This window comes from Trichechus manatus, unplaced genomic scaffold, assembly GCF_000243295.1.
Source record: "Trichechus manatus latirostris isolate Lorelei unplaced genomic scaffold, TriManLat1.0 scaffold00390, whole genome shotgun sequence".
In the NCBI taxonomy this organism is placed as follows: Eukaryota; Metazoa; Chordata; class Mammalia; order Sirenia; family Trichechidae; genus Trichechus; species Trichechus manatus.
In genome coordinates this window covers 292,568-311,994 of record NW_004444326.1, presented here as the reverse complement: position 1 = coordinate 311,994, position 19,427 = coordinate 292,568, and the positions used below count along the sequence as shown (strand labels likewise).

General features: G+C 39.0%; 1 protein-coding gene across 1 annotated transcript in view; it reads left to right on the top strand.

Annotated features, from left to right (window-relative positions):
* Positions 1–19,427, top strand: part of TSBP1 (testis expressed basic protein 1) — a gene marked incomplete at its 5' end in the record, with an annotated part of 67,176 nt that overhangs the window by 26,845 nt on the left and 20,904 nt on the right. The window contains 3 exons of the mRNA XM_004391003.1: positions 1,917–1,937; positions 2,667–2,687; positions 4,793–4,813. Of these exons, the coding sequence (XP_004391060.1) occupies positions 1,917–1,937; positions 2,667–2,687; positions 4,793–4,813 (63 nt within the window). The remainder of the gene's footprint in view (positions 1–1,916; positions 1,938–2,666; positions 2,688–4,792; positions 4,814–19,427) is intronic.

Genomic DNA, 19,427 nt, shown 5'->3' with positions numbered 1-19,427 from the left:
TTTGCATTATTTTGTTGGATCTACACAACATTCCAGCAGATGTGGGTAAGGCAGGTATCGTACTCATCTTTAGAGAGGAGAAAACTAAGGCTCAGGATTCATTTCTCAAAAATAAAATAAAGAATGGGGCAGTGAATAATGAAGTTAGGACTGTTGTTTTGTTGACTCTTAGTTGAGTTCTTTCTACTACCATTTTTGGGTGTTATAATGGGTTATTGGCAATGAAGACAATGAACTTCTAAAGTTGGAATTCAGAGGAAAAAGAGAGTAGGAAAAAAGCAGCAATGAGGATGCAGGTTAAAGGAAGAAAAATAGAAGGGAATAAAAAAAAGAACATAAATAGGAAGAAAATTGGAAGGAGAAAGATTAAGTGAATTGGCAGATAGGAAAAGAAAGAAGAGTAAATGAATATAAATTAAGCCAAAAAATGGGAAAAAAAAGAAGGGTGCAATGAGTTGTAAACTAACAGCAGTGGGGGAAAGGGGGAGAAAATAATAGAAAAACTGAAAAAAATGAAGTAAAATTTGAAATAATCATCCATCCAGGTATTTGGTGGCCTGTACCAAGAGGACAGATGTCCTAGGAAGTTCTACTTCAGGATCAAGTACACTTTTTTGTAGATACCATCAAAGCAAATATTAAATTACTTTGCAAAATATCTAAATTCCTAGCTTGTCTACAGCTCATAGCCTAGGCTATCCAGATCTGGCAAGCCACCTCCTAGGTTTTTTACACAGAAATAAATTCACAGTTAAAGGTTTGGGGTTTATGGGTCAGAGCTGAGATATTTCCTTTCATGAGTACCATGAAGTGAGGAGCTGTGGAAAAGAAAGACACTGCAATGCTCGTGGGAAGTTGGGGGGAGGGGTTGGTTGAGGGAGCTCTTTTTTGGTTGAACTAACCATGAAGACTCACAAGATTATCGTAGGCCTCACCTGGCACCAGTCTACTCAGAAGGACCCAGGGCAGGAAGCACAGCTTGCCATCGGGGCAGCATCAGGTGTCCCTCTTCTATGGTAGTAGTCCTCCTTGCATAGGTCTATGCAGATATCCACACAGCCAGTCAGGAACTATTCTCTTTGGCAGAGTGTGAGAGATGAGATACTCTGGCTTAGAATCCCACATGTCCCACAGGAACCATAATCTCTTGTAATAACTCCATACCCACAGCCTACAAGGATCCCATAAGGAACATTCCCAAACACATGGGTGACTGCACTCAGAGAAGCCCAAGGCTATGGCTTCTAACAGTTACTTACAGTTCCCTCAGGTCAGAAGAAGTTTACCAATCAAGGATCAATCTCTTATAAGCAATATTACCAAATAACATTACCAAGTAGGTGGCCTACTATCTTTGGCAGGTCACCAGGGGATCAAAGCCAGAAAATCAACTGAAGGTTGAATTCTCATTAAAAACTAAATGTTTTGTTGACCCTTTTCCCACAGACAGTAAAGCCAATGTCAAAGCAGCAGTAGTCACTCTGGTAGTCCCCAATAAGCTGGAAGCTGTGAGAAGTGGGAACTGGAGCCATAGTTCCTACCCTAATGTCTACCCTGGAGCATATTATTAAGTGAGAAATGAAGATTTTAGTACAAGGGCAGTCCCCTGAGAAAGCAGTGTCTCTTATATTGTTACTGACTGGAAAGGAAAGTATAAAGTTATTCCTTTCCCTAATGTCTATTAGGTTGACAAGGATCCTAGAGAAATTCTCACCTCAGGCTCTGAAACTTTGCCCTAAATACTAAATATCTCTTTTGCTCTACAGTTAACTGGATGAGTTCCCCCAATACTGATTATTAATATTCCTTCTTCTCCCCTACTCTACCCCCTAATACCCCAACCCTAGAAAATTAATGAAAACTGTATTCTTCAGCCAAACAACCATACTAATATGCCAACTTGGCTTTCTTTTTAGTGCAAACTCCAGGACCTATTGGTAAGTTGCATCAACACATCTCAATTTGTTCCCTGATATGGCTGAAGGACTTGTATTGGCTCCAAGTGTTTATATTTCTGGGTTGAAGCTGAGAATCATGTTTCTCAAATTCTCATTTCCCCATATCCTAACAATCTCTCTGAGCAACTAATCATATTTTATAAAATGGAAATCCCACTGCCTTATTATTCATAATAAGCAGCATAACATTTTTCTAACAGTGATTGTAATGGTTTATCAATCAATAGAAGAGCTTTCCAAAGCAAAGATTCAATAAAGAGAAGCTGGGGGAAGATGAGTGGAAATCTTCTAGATGACAATGAGTTTGGTGTTTTGGTTGGGGGGAGGGTATAAGAAATAAGCAAGCAGACGAAAGATGGCTGAGAGAATAAAACAAGAGTAATATGAGGGGGGAAAGGATGGGGAAAGATGCAGGGAAAGGAATACAATTAAGAATTTCAAGTCAAAAAATTATAATGAAAAGCAAGAATGAAGTGGTATCCTTCTCACTAAAAAAGGGCTACAAGTCTCCTAGAGAAAAATCTGATTCTTACTGAGAAGCTATAGCACAGCTGCAATCCAAAAAAATTAATCCCAGTAGTTGAAGATTCAGATTTAGTAAATTCTTCGAAAACCATTCTTACTGCTCTCCTTTGAAAAGCATGACAGATAAGTGTGTTTTTTATGTTCAACAACCATAATAATTTTTGTGTTAATTTCTATTTTTAGTACAATATACTGGACCCAGTGGTAAGTCCCTTGTTTATTTTTTCTCTGTTGTTCTTTGATCTTCTACAGTGTCTAGGGGACCTGTTCCCTGTCCTAAGTGTGTCTATTGCCATAAGAATAGAAATTTAAACATGTTTTCATGCTTCCTTGTTTTCTACTGCCTAGAATTCTCCAGGATTTGTTGTTTGTTTGTTTGCTTGCTTGCTTGTTTTCAAAGAAAAAGTAAGAAGAACTTTTTAAAGGAACCAAACCAAAAACCAACCTCATTGCTGCTGAGTCAATTCCAACTCATAGTGACCCTGTAAACAGTGTAGAAGTGCCCCATAGGGTTTCCAAGGCTGTAATCTTTACAGAAGCAAACTGCCACATCTTTCTCACACAGAGCAGCTGGTGGGTTCAAACCACTGACCTTTCAGTTAATAGCAGAGCAGAGCTCTTAACCACTGCACCACCAAGGCTCTTTAAAAGAATAGAGAAGGAATAATAAGGGTAGCTTTCTAGTTTTGAAGTGCTTTGTAGTTTATAAAGGGCTTACTCCAAGGTAATGGAGACAATGTAGAAAAAATGAGAAAGGTAAATTTTAAAAATAAAGGCAAAAGGGTAAAAAAAAAAAACAATTAAATGTAACTAGAATGAGATCTTAACAGTTTCCTGGAGAAATTCTATCAAGGAATACTGCTCAGGTTCTAGTCTACCTTGAGTTCCCAGCCCTTCCCCCAATGTCTCTATCTTTCCTCTCATCTCCTGTCTTGCCCCATCTCCCCAAACACCCTAAACACATACACACAGCGCTTCAAGAACAGGAAATGACAGTTGGATGCAATTACAGCAATTGGCAGAGCCATCAGGCAACTACAAACCACAAGGGGAAGAGAGTGAGGAGAAAGTTCATATTGTGGCTAGCTAGGGCAATGCCGGTGTCAAAACCAAGCATAGGTCATGGGAAACTCTGAGTCTGGATATTAAGAAGTGACAGTATTCTGAAGTTTAAGCCAAGGAGGAGAAATTACCAGAAAGCAAGTCAAAAGAATTCAAATAAACATTCTTTCAATTATCTGAGCTCCTAACTTGTACCAGGTATTGAGCTGAGCACTGGGGATGAAGTTATGAATAGGAGAGGGAGATGTGATCTCTGGTGTGGTGGAGTTTGCAGTCCTACGAGATATCCTGGAAAAAGGATCTCATAATGTGGAGCGGGCAGGCAGCCTCCCACACAATCACACTATGGCCACTAAACCTGAATGCTGGCTGCCCTAAATGCTGATTTTAAATACTCTTCTTATGAATGAGTAAGAGCCAGCATTTAGTGACTCTTTTCCTAAATCAAGGCTTCCTCTCTCAGTACTCTTATCGCCAAGATCTACATCCTTGGAAGTTCTCATAATTTTTATAGGGGAAAAAGCACAAGTCAGCCAACTTCAGAGGCTCACACTGTGGCTAACGGAAGGGTCTCATTCTGACCAGTCTCCTAATGGCTACCATGTGCCAGAGAACCTATACAGGTATATGGAGTCCCCTTTCTCCTCCCCCCACCCCCTACTTAACTCCCACTCCCCTACGATTGAACACTTTAAAAATATAGTAATGTATAAATGAAAATTATATTGCTATTCTTATTCCTTCCTAGCTTTCCCTAAATTACAAATGATTTGGAGAAAGTGAAAAATATACTGATTAAAATTTTTTAAAAAATTTAACTTTAGTGGCTCCAAGCAGGCCTAGTGAAGAGAAGCAGTAGGAAGAAAATTTTTCAAATCAATTAAAGGGTTAGGTAGGAAAGATAGATCACAGAAAATGAGAATGACAAAAGTACATAGAAGCACAAGTTTAAGACATCATGAATTTAAGACATTATGAACCTTGAAGTGTCTCAAGCATTTGCCGTCCTTGAAGGGAATGGGAAGGATGGCCGTTCTTTTGTTCTGGACAGGTGCAAGCAGACCTGAGGCTGCAGTGCACAAGATCAGGTGCTTAAGCCAGATGCTGCACTGAGCTAACATGCAGGTTTTAGAGCTCCCTGCGTCCTCTCTGGTTACCCTTTTTAAGCCCATCATGGGGCAGCTGGGTTCTCTTTGTACTACATGTGCTGACTTATCTTTTTTTTTTTTCTTCTTTTTTTCTACTAGCTGACACTTCAGATACAACCAGTAAGTTCCCTGCCTGTTCTTATACTGTGGTTGCCGTTGGCCTCCTAAAAGGTCTAGTATCCTTTTCCTCCCTGCTTCTTTCTGTCTTGTAGATGTAGGAACTCAGGATCCCCAGCCTCTTTTGCTTATCCCACTCTCTAGCTGTCCCCCAGGGAATGAATAGAGGGAAATGCAAACCTCACTAATTAACCTAAAATATCAAGATCAGATGAATCTGCCTTAAATTTGTAGTGACCTGTCAACAAGGGAGGGAGGATATTTTGCATAGGATGGCAGACATAGAAAGAAAGAAGGTGAAGGCAGCAGAGTTTAAAGCAATTAACAATCCCCTGCAGGGTTTCCATCAGTTACAGTCACTGCAATGAAGGGAAGAGATAAATCATCTTCCTTTCCTGCAGCCTCCCAGACTAGCATCAGGCAGATGCTCCAAAAAGCGTGTGCATCCTCCAGCACAGCACACTATAGCACCTACAAGAGTTTGATTCTCCCTCAGCTGCTATTTCTGATAGTCCCTCTTAGAAAAGTAGCAGAAAAATTAGGTTCAAGCCTGTCCACACTGATTTCTCTCTTTGTTTTGCAGCTTCAGGATCCTCTAGTAAGTTTGACTGTCTCCTTCATAACGAAACTCAATCGTTCCCAGCAGTGTCTGAGAAATCTTGAACCAAAATTTATCCATCCATGCTGAGACTGGAACAGCTTAAAGCTCCTATAATCTTGAACCCTTAATTTGTTATTACTCAGAATTCCACTAGGTTAATAATAAGTTTCTAGAAGAAACTCGGCTGCTAACCAAAAGGTCAGCAGTTCAAACCCACTAGCTGCTCCATGGGAGGAGGTGGCAGTCTGTTTCCATAAAGATTTTACAGCCTTGGAAACCCTATGGGGCAGTTGTACTCTGTCCTATAGGGTAGCTATAAGTCAGAATCAACTTGACGGCAGTGGGTTTGGTTTTTGGTTTAGAAGTTTCACTAATTTACACAGAAATTAGGAAGTAAGAGAAAAAAGTTTCTCCATGGTTCTAAAGACCCTTTCCATACAGAAGGGGAAAAAAATGAATGGAAGAGAAAAGATGTAGATAATATTTGTTTTCCAGTGAGTCATCTATACAAGCAGCAGTAAGTTGTTTATTTCTCTGTTGTGCATTTATCAAAGTCCACTGAAGTCTGCTAACAGTATAGAAGCTCGAAATTCCTATTTTCTTAGCCTTTTGCCTTTTTATTATCTAGAATTCTACCAGCTTATTATTAATTTTCTGGAAAGTTCAAATGCATCTAATAGGAAAAACTTTTCCAGAAATTATATCATGAGGTTCTTTACAAATAGATAAAAATGACTGGGAGAGGGAACAGGAAGCAGGGAATAAGAACTCTCTCTGCTTATTTTTCAGTGGGACCACCTCCACAAGCAATCAGTAAGTCTGTGTGTTCATCTCATTCTCTGCCACAAAGCTCGATGATCTCTAGTGGGATCTCAGAGTCTATATCTGGCCACATTGGGATGCAAAGTCTTGAGGTGCATCTTTGCATTTAGCTACTCCTTGTGAAAACTTCTCTGGGTTATCAATGATGTATTAGAAAGTTCTAACTCTACTGAACATAAGTATATTCATAAATATGAAGAGCAGAGAAAAGCTTTCCCATAATTATAAAAACCATCAACAAGAGACTACAGAAAAAGAAAAAAATGATGGGAAAGAATGGAGAAGATAAGAAGTTTCTATAGTGGTATTTGAGTTGGACCTCCTGCATTGCCCAGTCTGTTTTTCCACATGTGAACTCCAAGATGTCCAAGGAAAATTTCCCTAGCCATACATATTGGGATACCAAGGGCTTGAAGTTCCTTTTTCCTTGACCTCTTGCTTTCAAATTTACCCATAATTATCCCAGCTTTTAATAATTTTATGGAAAAAAAAATCAAACATCACTGATTTACATAAAAAATTAAAGCAGAGAGGAAAGTTTCCCAATAGTTAGAAATGGTATGTTGTAAGAGACTTCACAAACTGAAAGAAGAAAAATGAAGGGGGAAGAAAGAAAAAGGAGATAAATTTCTCTGGTTTGTTTTCTAGCTGGATCAACTCTACGGGCCATCAGTAAGTCTGTTCATGTTTTCTCCTCTGGGCAACACTAGGCTCTCCACTTTCCATGGCCATGTTGGTATTTCCAGGGACAAATATTTTCTTAGCCACTTACTCTCCCATTATCAAAATTCCACGAAATTATTAATGATTTTTTGGAAAGTTCAAACCCTGATGATTTACATTAAAAATAAACAAAGACAAAAGGGACATTTTGTTCCTATTGTTATAATGACCTATCAAGAAGGAACTCTCCAAACACAAGGAAAAATTAGTAGGAGAGAAGAGGGTTACTAAGATACTTCTCTGTTTTGTTTTTCAGCTGGTCCACCGTCAATGCCCACCGGTAAGTGTAGTTTGTTTTTCTATTGTTTTCTGTCGCTATTGTGGCTGTTGTTCTTCTCTACAAGACCTAGGGACCTTTCCCTACCCTGCTCATTTCTAACTTTTTGTGTGCAGCAATCAAGACTCATGGCTCTCAGTTTCCTTTGCCTTCTACTCATCCAGCTACCCCCTATGAAGAAAACTTACATTTAATTTCAAATTTACATTTCCTTTGCATCTCCTATGATAAGAACTATGCAGGTGCATTAGTTACATTACCCCATTTAATCCTTAGAGTAACTCCACTGACCTCTTTGTAAGAGATAAGAAACTGAGGCCATATACTTCCCCAAGAACACACAAGCATAGAACCATAATTTGAACCCAGAGCTATACAACTACCAAATTTTTCCCCAACACAAATGTGCCTTTCCCTTCAATCAAATCATCCACTAATATCTAATTTGTTTTTTAGTTTCACCTCTGGCACCTATAAGTAAGTATTACATCTCTTTCTCCACTTTGGTTCTCTTTGATCTCGTTCAAAGTCTGAGAGATTTTGTTCTGTTAAAAAGATTTGAGTTTCTCTTTTCTCTCTTACTTCACTATTACCTAGCTTTCCCAACATTATAGGTAATTTAAGAAAAGGATAACCTTACTGATTAAAAGTAACACTAAACTAGCATTGTTGTTAATCAACAATAAACTGAAGAATATTATGAAATAACCGAAACCAAACCAAACCTAATCCGTTGTCATTGAGTTGATTCCAACTCATAGGGACCCTATAGCAGAAGTAGGTAGAATTTTTTAAATGGGTAGGGGAGAGAAATAAAAGATATAAGGAGATTTAATGAAATAGAGACCTTGAGTGTTCCTTCAAAAATTACAGTGGTATTCAAAGGAAACAGAAAGATCCACTGGTCTTTACCTAGGACTGTACCCAGGGATTCCCTGGGTGGCAAAAACGCTTAAGCACTAGACTACTAGTGAAAGGGGCAGTTTGAACCCACCCACAGGAGCCCCAGAAGAAAGACCTGGTGATTTGCTTCCCAAATGTCACAGCCTCGAAAACCCTATGAAGCACAATTCTACTCTGCAAAACATGGGGTTGGAATCATTAGTTGGAATCAACTCAATGGGCAACTTTTTTTTCTAATACCCAAAGTTGTTCAGGTCCAATAAATGAAGAAACCTTTTAAGGAAACCTTGCCTTTGACTTCATCATCACTGCCTATTAAGTTTGTATTACAACTAATCTATAGGGTTTTTTAGGATGCTTCCTTCCTATACTCTCTCAAAATCTTTCCTCACAAAAAAATATATATATATATTGGATAATACCATGTTTTGCCTATTTAAGAAAAATTACATGAATTTCTTTGTGCTTATTTTTTAGTGATTTCTCAGAGAACCTCAAGTAAGTTCTTTATTTTTCAGCCTGTCATATGCGGGGATTTTTTCTTAGCTTAGATGTTTCTATTTCCAAATGCACAATGATTGAGACTCATGTTTCTCATATTGATTTGCTTCCGCATTACCCAAAGGCCTCCAGATTAGGGCTGTAGAACAACCTGTTTGATTCATAACTGTAGGGTTTTTCCATTATTATGGTTCTTAACACAACTTCCCAAGTAAGAGACTTTAACAGTGCTCAATATTTGAACTGGAAAAGCACTGGCAAGGTTATTTAACATAGAATTCATGCAGCTACCTTTCACTCAGTGTCCTAGTTTTCCAGAATGAAAATTTCGTTCTGATACCAAGGTTATGAAAGACTTTTATACAATCCCAATATCCCTTGGAGTTCCCCAGACTGAAATCAAATCACATTAATATTAAAACCCAAAGTTTCTGTCAAAGTTAAATACTGAGATACCAACCGAGCCCAGGTAGGTGACATAAATGAGTGAGGTGAGACATGTCCCCTAGGAACTGTGGAGAACTGGTGAGGTCTTGTGCAATCTGAAAAAGGTAGCTACTACTTAGCTCCAGCCAATTGCTCTTTGCAAAAATGCAGATCTAGAGTTGTCAAAACATCTCATTTAATCCAAATTTCAGGCAAAATTTCCCAATTTTTAAAATACAATAGACATCTGGATCACTCTGGCAGATTGCAAACACACTTATATACCCTCCACCTCCATCTAAACACATTCTGAATATGATTTTTCCAATAATGAAATTTTAATCATTTCAGCAATTTTAGTACACAGGGATTGGTATTTGAGGGGGGAGAATTGAAGTTGTCATAAAAGAATGAATTATTGCCCCTCTGGAGTCCCCACCTACACATCCTTTCTTAATCCTGAGCAAGAAGGCTGATCAGCTCAATAGCCTCACTGCACAGACGAAAACACAGAATCTAGAGAGTCAGTGGTTCAGATCTAAGGGTAAGGTTGGAAGCCCTAGATGTCCATGTTTGGGCACAGGTCCTATAAATGGAAACAGAGGCCAAGGCCCACCCAAGGTCAGTGGAAGATACTATGGTCTTACAGCTGAAAATTACAAGCCAAAATTTAAATTGAATGAATAGTGTCCTCTTTAGTGGAGGTACCAAAGCAAATGGTGTGAAAGGACACGTAGAATCCAAGACCCATAGGGTTGAGAGGAGAAACAAGTTATGCTGGAAGAGCCAGGGGAAATGTCACCTTTTTGTCTGGTTTAGTGTTGCCTGGTAAATTTAATTAAAAATGCACAGCCAAGCTTAAATATAAAAAAGGGGGAAAGGGTCATCCCAAGGGGTAGAAACTGAGTGAGAACACACTGTGAGGAGAAGCTAAACTCTTGGCAGGAAAGGTGAGGGAGTAGGGAAAAGGAGATAGCAGCTTTATCCCAAGTATAGACCTGGGGTTTCAATATCCTCTCTGAAACAGCAGCTAAAGCCTCAGGGCCCAGCCTGGTAGGGAACTGGAATGTGGGCCTCCCTGAGTGGAGGTGACAGCAGAAAATACACTGCCTGTCTGTGAAGAGGAACCAAAATATCTTCACCTATCTGCCCTGGACATGAATGGAACAGACCATTGGCACATGTACAGATGTGCATCTGACCAGGGCACAAAAGCCCTGCTGGAGATGTGCTATACGTGCACTGTGGAAATCCCAGAGGCAAAATGGTTGAGATCTAGTTTGGTGATGGTGTACCCAAGAAGCTAGGACATTAGCAACCATGAAACTCCCCAGTGGAAGGAATCTACAACCCAGGGTATTCACAGGATAAAGCATCCACAGAAGATACCCCCAAGGAATAAGAGACTACAATAAATTACGAAATATATGAGGAATTCAGCATCATATGTATGACATTTACACCCCAACAAATTGGAGAATTCCAACACATGTAAGTGCACTAGAACAAACTGAAGAGAACCTCAAAATCCTCAAAGATATTAAGTCATTTAAACAAATATATATTGGGCACCTGTTGCAGGCCAGGCGTTATCCTAGGCACTGGGAATAGACCAGTGAACAAGACAAAGTCCATGAATGTAAGAAGTTTACATTTTGGTAATAAAAGCAGGCCAATAATAGCAAATAACATATGATAAAATGCCAGGTAGTGATAAATCCCATGAAGAAAAATAAGCAGACTAATAGACTAGAGAAAGATAGTAGGAAGAGGGAAGAAAGAGTGTTCCAGTCAAAAGGAACAATTACAAAGGGCATACTGTGGGGATCCAAAAAGGCCAGCAAGGATAAACTCCCCTGTGCTATGGAGACTCAAAAAGAAAGGAGTTAACACAATAGATGGGGTCACAGGGACAGGAGCCAGATCATGTAGGGCCTTGTAGTCTTCTGTAAAAATTGTGGATTTTCTTCTAGGTGTGGTGAGAGGCCATTAAAGGGTTTTAACAGGAGAGTAATAGAGTCTGCTTTATAATTTTCAAAGATCACTCTAGCTATTCTGTGAAGAATTGACTAGGGTGAGGGTGACTGGGTTGGGGGCTCAAGAGATGAAGCAGGAAGACAATATAGGAGAACAGGAATTGCAGAAATATCAGTTACAGGTAGCATGGCTAGGGGTAGAGTGGTCACTGTGGAGGTGGAGAGAAGTCTTCAGATTCAATTATTTTGAGGGTGGAGGGTATTCTATTGGACTGAACATGGATTTTGTGGGGGAAAAGGCTCAAAAATTATTGCTAGGTTTGGGGCCTAAGAAAGTGGGCAAATGGGCTATTTACTGACCAAGGTAAGATGAAAACCAAATTTAGAGGAGGTAACCATGAGTTCAGTTTTGCACATGTTAAATTCGAGATGCCTCAGACATCTATGACTAGTTTCCTAAATAGTCTGAATTTAGTAAGCTCTAAGCATGTTCTCTGACACATCTCTTCCCTGTCTTTTAATTATGTCTTGGGTAGAAACCATAGTTTTATAGTAACTTTAAATTAATTTAAAAAAACACTCAAGCCACTCGTCTTAAAACACTGTATTCTCCTGGCAGATAGGTTTAGGCCCAAGAGACTCCGAACAGGAAGGAAGTGCAGTCTGCTTCTCCTTCCCATCCATCTCCTTGTGGTTATAGCTCCCACTGAATCAAGTCTACGAGGATGGATTTTTCTTCACTGGGCATGAAATTTCCCTCCTCTGTTAGTTGTAGGTTCTTTTCTTCCTGAGACTGACTACCTTTCTATGTCTTCTGGGGCAGGCATTGAAGAATACATGTCTTGGAGGACATGTTTGAGTTCTTTGAAGGAATCAGCAAGAACTTGCCCAGTTCTGAGGGCTCCACTGCACAGTTTCTGATGTGGGAGGAGGGACTCCAGTCTGGCCCATTCCAGAGCCCCTGAGCTCCATCCCAAACAGCATATACTTCATACTCTGTTAGTACTCAGGTGCCTGCACCAAGTAAGCCACCCACTTGAGTGAGCTGCCAGTGAGAAGGTACATGCTTGGCTGTCTTCCACAATACCCACTTGACCCTCAGGAAGCTCGAACATCTTTGTTACAAAAAAAAGAAAAAGGATAACCAGCTTCTCCACTGCATCCCCCTCACTGTGCACTGCTCTCTCACTCTCTTTCTCTCAGTTTTCTTTCCCTTCTGAAAAGAAATAGAGCAAATCAACAAATTGACTAAGCAGACATTCAACCACATGTCTTTCTCACTGACACCCCTAATCTTTGTATGCAAACCTCTTGAAGTCCTTCTCATTTTCCTTCAGGAGGGAAATCGCTATCTTCTCGTCCCCCACAACACTATTCCTTAGTCAAACACTCACCACTCTGAAGATTGCCTTTCTTTTCCTTCACAGTTGTTTTCTTTTGTTTGTTTTTTCTTTTGTAGGCTAGGGGGAAGAGTGATACTTGGGCAGTAGAGCTAATTGGCCATCTTTTGTTAAGGCCTAAAAGCAGCACCTCTGCATGACTGGGAAGGAGAGTGATATTAGCAATAAAAACCAAAAAAACTAAGCCCGTTGTGCTCAAGTCGACTCATAGTGACCCTATAGGACAAACTAGAACTACTCCATAGGGTTTCCAAGGAGGGCCTGGGGATTCAAACTGCCAGTCTTTTGGTTAGCAGCCATAGCTCTTAACCACTACGCCACCAGGGTTTCCAATATTAGGAATAGCAGAGCTGATTTGACCATCTTTTGAAAAGACCTGAGAGCAGTACCTCTGCATTGCACAGCTCCAGGAATTCTCTTCCCATTGTGTTCTGGAGTTGTGCAGTATTGCAGCCCTTCCTAAGGGCTTGGTTGGGTGAGGAGAGGAGAGGGAGGCTAGAACTTCTTTTATCTCAGCTTTGTGGTGCTAGTTGTCAATTTGAGGATAAGAGAAAAACTCCCACTCCACATCCTGTTCCCATTCAACCATATACTTATATCAAAAATCAATTTAATATTTGAGTATGGAGCTTTATGGAGAGGTCAGGTGGAGATAGAAATTTGACAGTGGTCAGCATATTGATAGCATTTAAACAACTGGACTAAATGAGACCATGAAAGGAGTACATACAGATAGGGGGCTAAAGACTGACCCCAGAGACACTAGTTTCAAAGATGGGAAGAAGAAAAAGATCTAGAAAAGGATATCTAGAAAGAATGGGGAGGGAGGGAGGAGGAAAACTGGATGAAGATGGTATCATAAACCCAGGAAAGAGAGTATTTCAAGATGGAAAGAATGAACAACTGCATCAAAAACTGCTAAGAAATAGAGCAGGTTTTAAACTGAGAATTGACTGCTGAATTTTGCAAAATGGAGGCTTTTTCATAAACTCAATAGGGTAGGGAGGGGGTTAAGGAGGAAATAGAAAGTGAGAAAGGGAAGAAAGCTAATATGGCACATAGCATGTGGGATAGTTAGCATGGCATCAAAACGGTACCAAAAGTAGAGTTTCGATAGGCTATGACTTCCTTCATAGGGAATAAAAGCATGACTGTCCTTTAAAAAACATTTAAAAAGCCAATAAATATTTTAAAGATAGTGTTAAAAAGGAAAAGGTAGATTTAAAAAAAAACCAAGCTGGAATTTTAGAAATAAAAAATATAGTTATTAAATTTAAACAATACAATTAAATAATATATTAAGATTTATGGTTCTATAAATAATATAATTACATGAACAAGAGCTAAATATTAATCACAGGTATGAAGAGTGAATTGGAAAATAGGACTGAGGAGATTTCTCAAGATAATATGCAGCAATGAAGAGATTGGAAATATGAAAAAGAAGGAAGAAACATGGTTGAATAAAATGAGAAAATCAAGTATATTAGGAATTCCATAAGAGAGAATTAAATTAGATAAACTTAAAATACACACACGCACACACACACACACCCCTAGCCTGACAAACAAGGATAAAAAAAGGAAAGACCATCAGAGATGCAGATCACCTATAAGGAATCATGTTGACACTCGACTTCTGATTAATAATATTATGTGTCAGAAGACAAAAAGAGCAACATTATCATAGGACTAAAGGAAAGTTACTGCAAACCCATATGATATGATCAGCCAGATTATCATTTATGAGTAAGGATGAAATGAAGTTTCAAGAACTTAGAAAGTCACTAATCACAGATCCTCGGTGAAAGCATTATTGAAGGAACATACTTCACTGGAAAAAAAAACTCTAAAAGGAGTTAAAAGCAAGAAACACGTGTAAAAATAAATTGACAAAACATGCTGGTAAATATACAATGTTGACTATAAAGAAAAGGAGGAAGAGAAGGGAAAGGAAAAGGAAGTAAAGAAGAGGAAGCAGAAAGTTTATTAAAATGCATTTTAAAACAAATCGACTTAAATTATTACAAAAAATGACTTAGAGACAGGACTGGTGATTATGGATGAAGAGAATCTGACAGAGGACAGAAGTACTGATTAACTTTACACTTTGTTTACAAATATATCAATTTAAATAAGTAAGTTAAAAAATAAGAGATAACTATTAGGATAATAGAAATGTAACATATACCTTCTAAACCCTTGGGCAGGGGGGACTTTATTAATCCAAAAGAAGGCAAGAAGAGGGGAAAACAAAGATAAAGCATATATATACATGCAAAAAAATGTTATGTGACATATTTAGGCAGAAAAAAGTCCAAATATGTCACATAACACAATACAATAATGCATTAAACTCATAGATCATAGCCTTCTAAACTACAAGAAAATAAATTTCTGTTTGTTAAAGCCACCCATTTGTGGTATTTCTGTTGTCGCATCACTCAGAAACTAAAACAAATGGGAGCTCTCATTCTCTGAAAAGCAACTTGTCATTATCTAAAATTAATACATGGGTACCCTATGAACTGTACTTCTGGGTATAAGCCATAGAAAACTCATATATGTACATAAAAGATATGTACAAGTATGTTCATTGTGGGATTATTTTTAATAACCAAAATCAGAAATGTAGGGCATGTCCTTATGCTAGAATACTACAGAATAGTTTAAAATGAATTAACTAACTGTGTGTGTGTATAACTGAGGAAAGATCTCAAACCACAGTGTTGAGTGAAACAAACCAGATGCAAAATGATATTAAAAGAAGCCACTCATGCAAATTAAATCAATTTTTTTTTAAAAAAAACACTGTATTGCTTAAGAATCCACATATGCATAAAAGTACTTTTAAAAATGATTGGATGCACACTGAACTTGTAAGTAGTTGTCTCTGGGGAGCAGAGGGAAGAGAAGGAACCTGGGATTGGTAGTTCAAAGGAACTTTGACCTTCTCTGTAATATTTTCTTTCTTAAAGAAAATTGGAAGCAGGTACAATAAATGTTACATTCTGGGTGGTATAACTATTGATGCCTGAGATATTATTGAGTTTTTTGTTTGTTTGTTTGTTTTTAATTATCTCAAAATAAAAAGAAATTCATGAAAAAGAATTATACTGTAAAATTCTAATAAGGCACAGCACCTTGGCTAATTTGGCCTGTGTAGCACCAGTGTGTCCACCTGCAAAAAAATCCAGGTCTTCTCTGGTTTCCCTTATTTGATCCACCATCCATGAGGCTATTTGAAGGAGTTCCATCTACTTCATGGCTACCACTCTTGATGTCCTTGCCAAGGGTGCTGCCTTGGCTGATACTGAAACAGTAACTGATCCTCAAAGTGCCTCATGGTACTGGATTTCGTGAGGAATGTGGATTTCCCACTCGGTACTGATATTTGTCACCTGAGCCCCAAAATAGCACTGCTTGAGTTCAGCCTCATATCTCAATAAAACTTCTACTTAGTAGTCTATGAACAAACACACATGCATGCGCACACACAGGAACAGTTTCCAACATTAGTGCAACCCAAATTCATACTTAGACAACAGTGATTTTCCCAGCACAAAGGGAAAACACAAACTATTAGAAGATATGCAGAGATGTAGTTCTTACTTCAGTGTAGGTGTTCTCATTCTTAAATGAAGTAGTTTGGTTACCTGGAGTCATAGTGTATCAAACATCCCCCAAAGAAGGTAGTGACAGCTTGGGCAAATCAAGCGACAAACAATAGTGAGGACTGGAAAGACTGAGAATGTGGGTGGGGTTCGTGACAGGAAAAGGAAGGCCAAGAAAGCAGCTCGATTTAAAACAGATTGGGATGTGACACATTTCCTGATTTCAACCAGTTAGACACCTAGATGGAAAGGGAAAGAGTAAACACCATCATTAGCTGTGTACCCTTCCTTCCATAAATATTCCCAAAGCAAAGAGGTCCTGCTTAATCCCCTTCATTAATTATAAACACAGTAAAATCCCTTTCGCTACCCTTCAGTGTGTGACGCTCACCCTGGAAATGACATAAGTGAAAAATGTGTTTCTGTTTCATCAGACAACCACACTAATTTGTTTGTTTGTCTTTTTTTTATTAAAGCAAGACCTGAGAAACCTAAGAGTAAGTCCCAAGTTTCTCTCAATTCTATTGTTTCTTATGGTGTCTAGAAACTTTGTTGTGTCCTGTTTTTAATGTGAATGTACCAAGACTTAAGATTTATATTTCTGACTCCATGCTTTCCTAAATTTTCAGCATTCCCCGCTTTCTACCTTCTGGTTTCTCCATTCCTATTTCCAGTAGCTTGTTCTTTTTTAACTATCGGTATCCACCTGAAGGCTATTATTGCAACTGATTCGTACCTAGTGTGGTGCTATGATAACAAATAATAGTTATCAAGCATTTACAATGCACCAGGCAAGTCCTCAGGGCTTTACTATGCATGTACATTATATCAGGTAAATATTGTTATTCCCATTTTACAGAACAGGAAACTGTGAAACTAGGTACCTAGTACATAATACCATAACTATAAGTAGCAGAGGCTGGGATTCAAACCCAGTTTATCTACCTGACTCTGAAGTCAAGCAGTACTGCCATCCCAAATCAATTCGTGAGGAGTAAGTTTTAACCCAGCCATGAGTTTTCTAAAATTAACCTAAAGGACAGTACTTGGCAAGCAAGACTCACAGTAAGGATCATGGTGAATCAATCATTCCCAAAATGTGATGGGAAAGAGGAGGAATAATAAGAACACAATAAAGTATAAGTATCATAAAAATCTTACCAGTCAATGATTTTTTGAAGCTTTGAATTAGCAGACAGAAATCAGAAGGAGGAAACAATCTCTCCCAATGATTCCACTCTTAATCCTTTATCTTTTCCAAAAGATACCCAAATTAAAAAGGACCTGAGCAGAATAATCTGAAGGTGTTTATTCTCCCACTACATTTGTCTAATTCTAAATAGAGTTTAGTGGTCTCTCAAAGTTTTGCTTCTAATACTCCCAACAGAAAGAGTTTGAGGCATCACTGTGTTCTTCACCCAGAAACCTCCCATTCATATGTTCATTTGATTTCTTTTTCACAGTAAAGCAAGAAGAGCCAAGTAAGTTCTATATCTATTCATCAATTCTGGGGTTGCTTCCCTATATTGATTATACTCTTTTCCGAACATGTAAGAACCTCGCCATTCAAGTTTCTCAATCTCTTTTGCTTCTATATTGAACAGCTTCTTCTAAAGTTACTGATGAACATTTCAGAAAGTAAAAAACCCAAAGATGGCAAATCAAATAATCAGCTAGTTAAAAGTGATGTTGGATTAGAGATAATGCCTTTAAACATTTTTTGTAAATAGGTATCTTTGGGGGGGAGAGTTAGCAGTTATTATTTTTAGTATCAGAGTTTATAAATCAATTTGGTAGAAAAAGAAAAAAAGGAGATGAGAGGAATAAAATCGAACTGGCAAAGTTCAATTCATTCAGACCTTACTCATTCAAAAAATATTTACTGAGGGTCTACCATGTGCCAAGGAGCCCTAGTGACACAGTGGTTAAATGCTTGGTTGCTAACTGAAAGGTTAACGTTTGGAACCCACCAACAGCTCCGCAGGAGAAAGATGTGGCAATCTGCTTTCATAAAGACTACAGCCTTGGAAACCCTGTGGGGCAGTTCTACTCTGTCCTATATGGTTGTTATGAGTCTGAATCCACTCAAGGGCAATGGGACCACATACCAAGCACTGGGAATAGTGCAGGGAACAAGATAGGAAATGGCACTGCCTTCCCAGAGTTTACGTATGAATTTAAACATTCCTGACATGCTTCAAAACCCTCTGTGGCAGTTCTACTCCATCCTGTGAGTCCGAATCAACTTGATGGCAATGGGTTTTTGGAGACATGTTTCAAATCCAGAGAGTTTGAGGCGCACAGGAAGAAAAACTAGTTCATTTCTCCTACCTCTTGTAAAAATAGAGTTCCTCATCTGACGAACTGGTATCAGTAGTATTTCAGAGTACATTACCATCCTCACTCACAGAAAAGCATCAGTGAGAACCATGTTCTCTATGCCCACTCTAAATTCTGAAATTCTGATTAAGCAACTCCCTTTCTGTGTGATACTTCTGTTATGCACTCACTGTAGGCCTTTCCCTAAACCTATCTGCATTTCAGCGGAAAGGTTTGCATTTATATTTCTCACACACTCTTCACATTTTCATAATCCTCCTAGAATATTTATAATTTTAGGCAAAGCATAGATCACAAAATTAATGGAAAAAGTAAACATTACAGATTTTTTTCCTAATGAGTTAAAATGTCTAGCTAAAAACAAGCAAAGCTACATATTTAACAAGACACATAAAAAAACCGTTGCCTAAAAATGGCACTCTAGGCAGAAGTACCACGCCGTCCCTCCACAGCAAAGATCCGAAAAACTAAGCCAAACAGAGAATACAACAATCCTGAAACACTAAAACATCAAATGAAGAAATAACTCAAAGAAGCACCAAATGGAGTGAGAAAACTGACAGAGAACGGAGAGTGAGGAGAAATTCATGCAGAGGTCCCCTACCAGCTAACGCAGCACGGATCCGCCATCTTGGACTCCTATCAGAGACCAGCAAATGGGGGTACGAGAAAGCAGCCTCACGGAGCGTCCAGAGGGAGACAAAACAACTGGTAATTTGTGATATACGCTTTCCCACCCCCCACCCGTCTCCACACCAACTTGGCCTCCTCTGCTTCCCACGGCCACAATCTCTTGACTGGGAATCACCGGCTGCTTGGATTCCACACACCTGAATGGGCCGGCTCTCGGAGTGCCATTTGTTGGCTGCTGGTGTTGCTTTTTTCCACTTCTTTTGATTTCTTCCATACCTCTCACCACCTCCCCCTCCTTTCGCTCAAATACCTGGCTCCGTGCACCATCTTTGCTTCTTCATGAAGGGCTGCAGAGCTCCGGTAATTTGTGTATATGTTTTCCAACTCCGTACCCTTCTTCA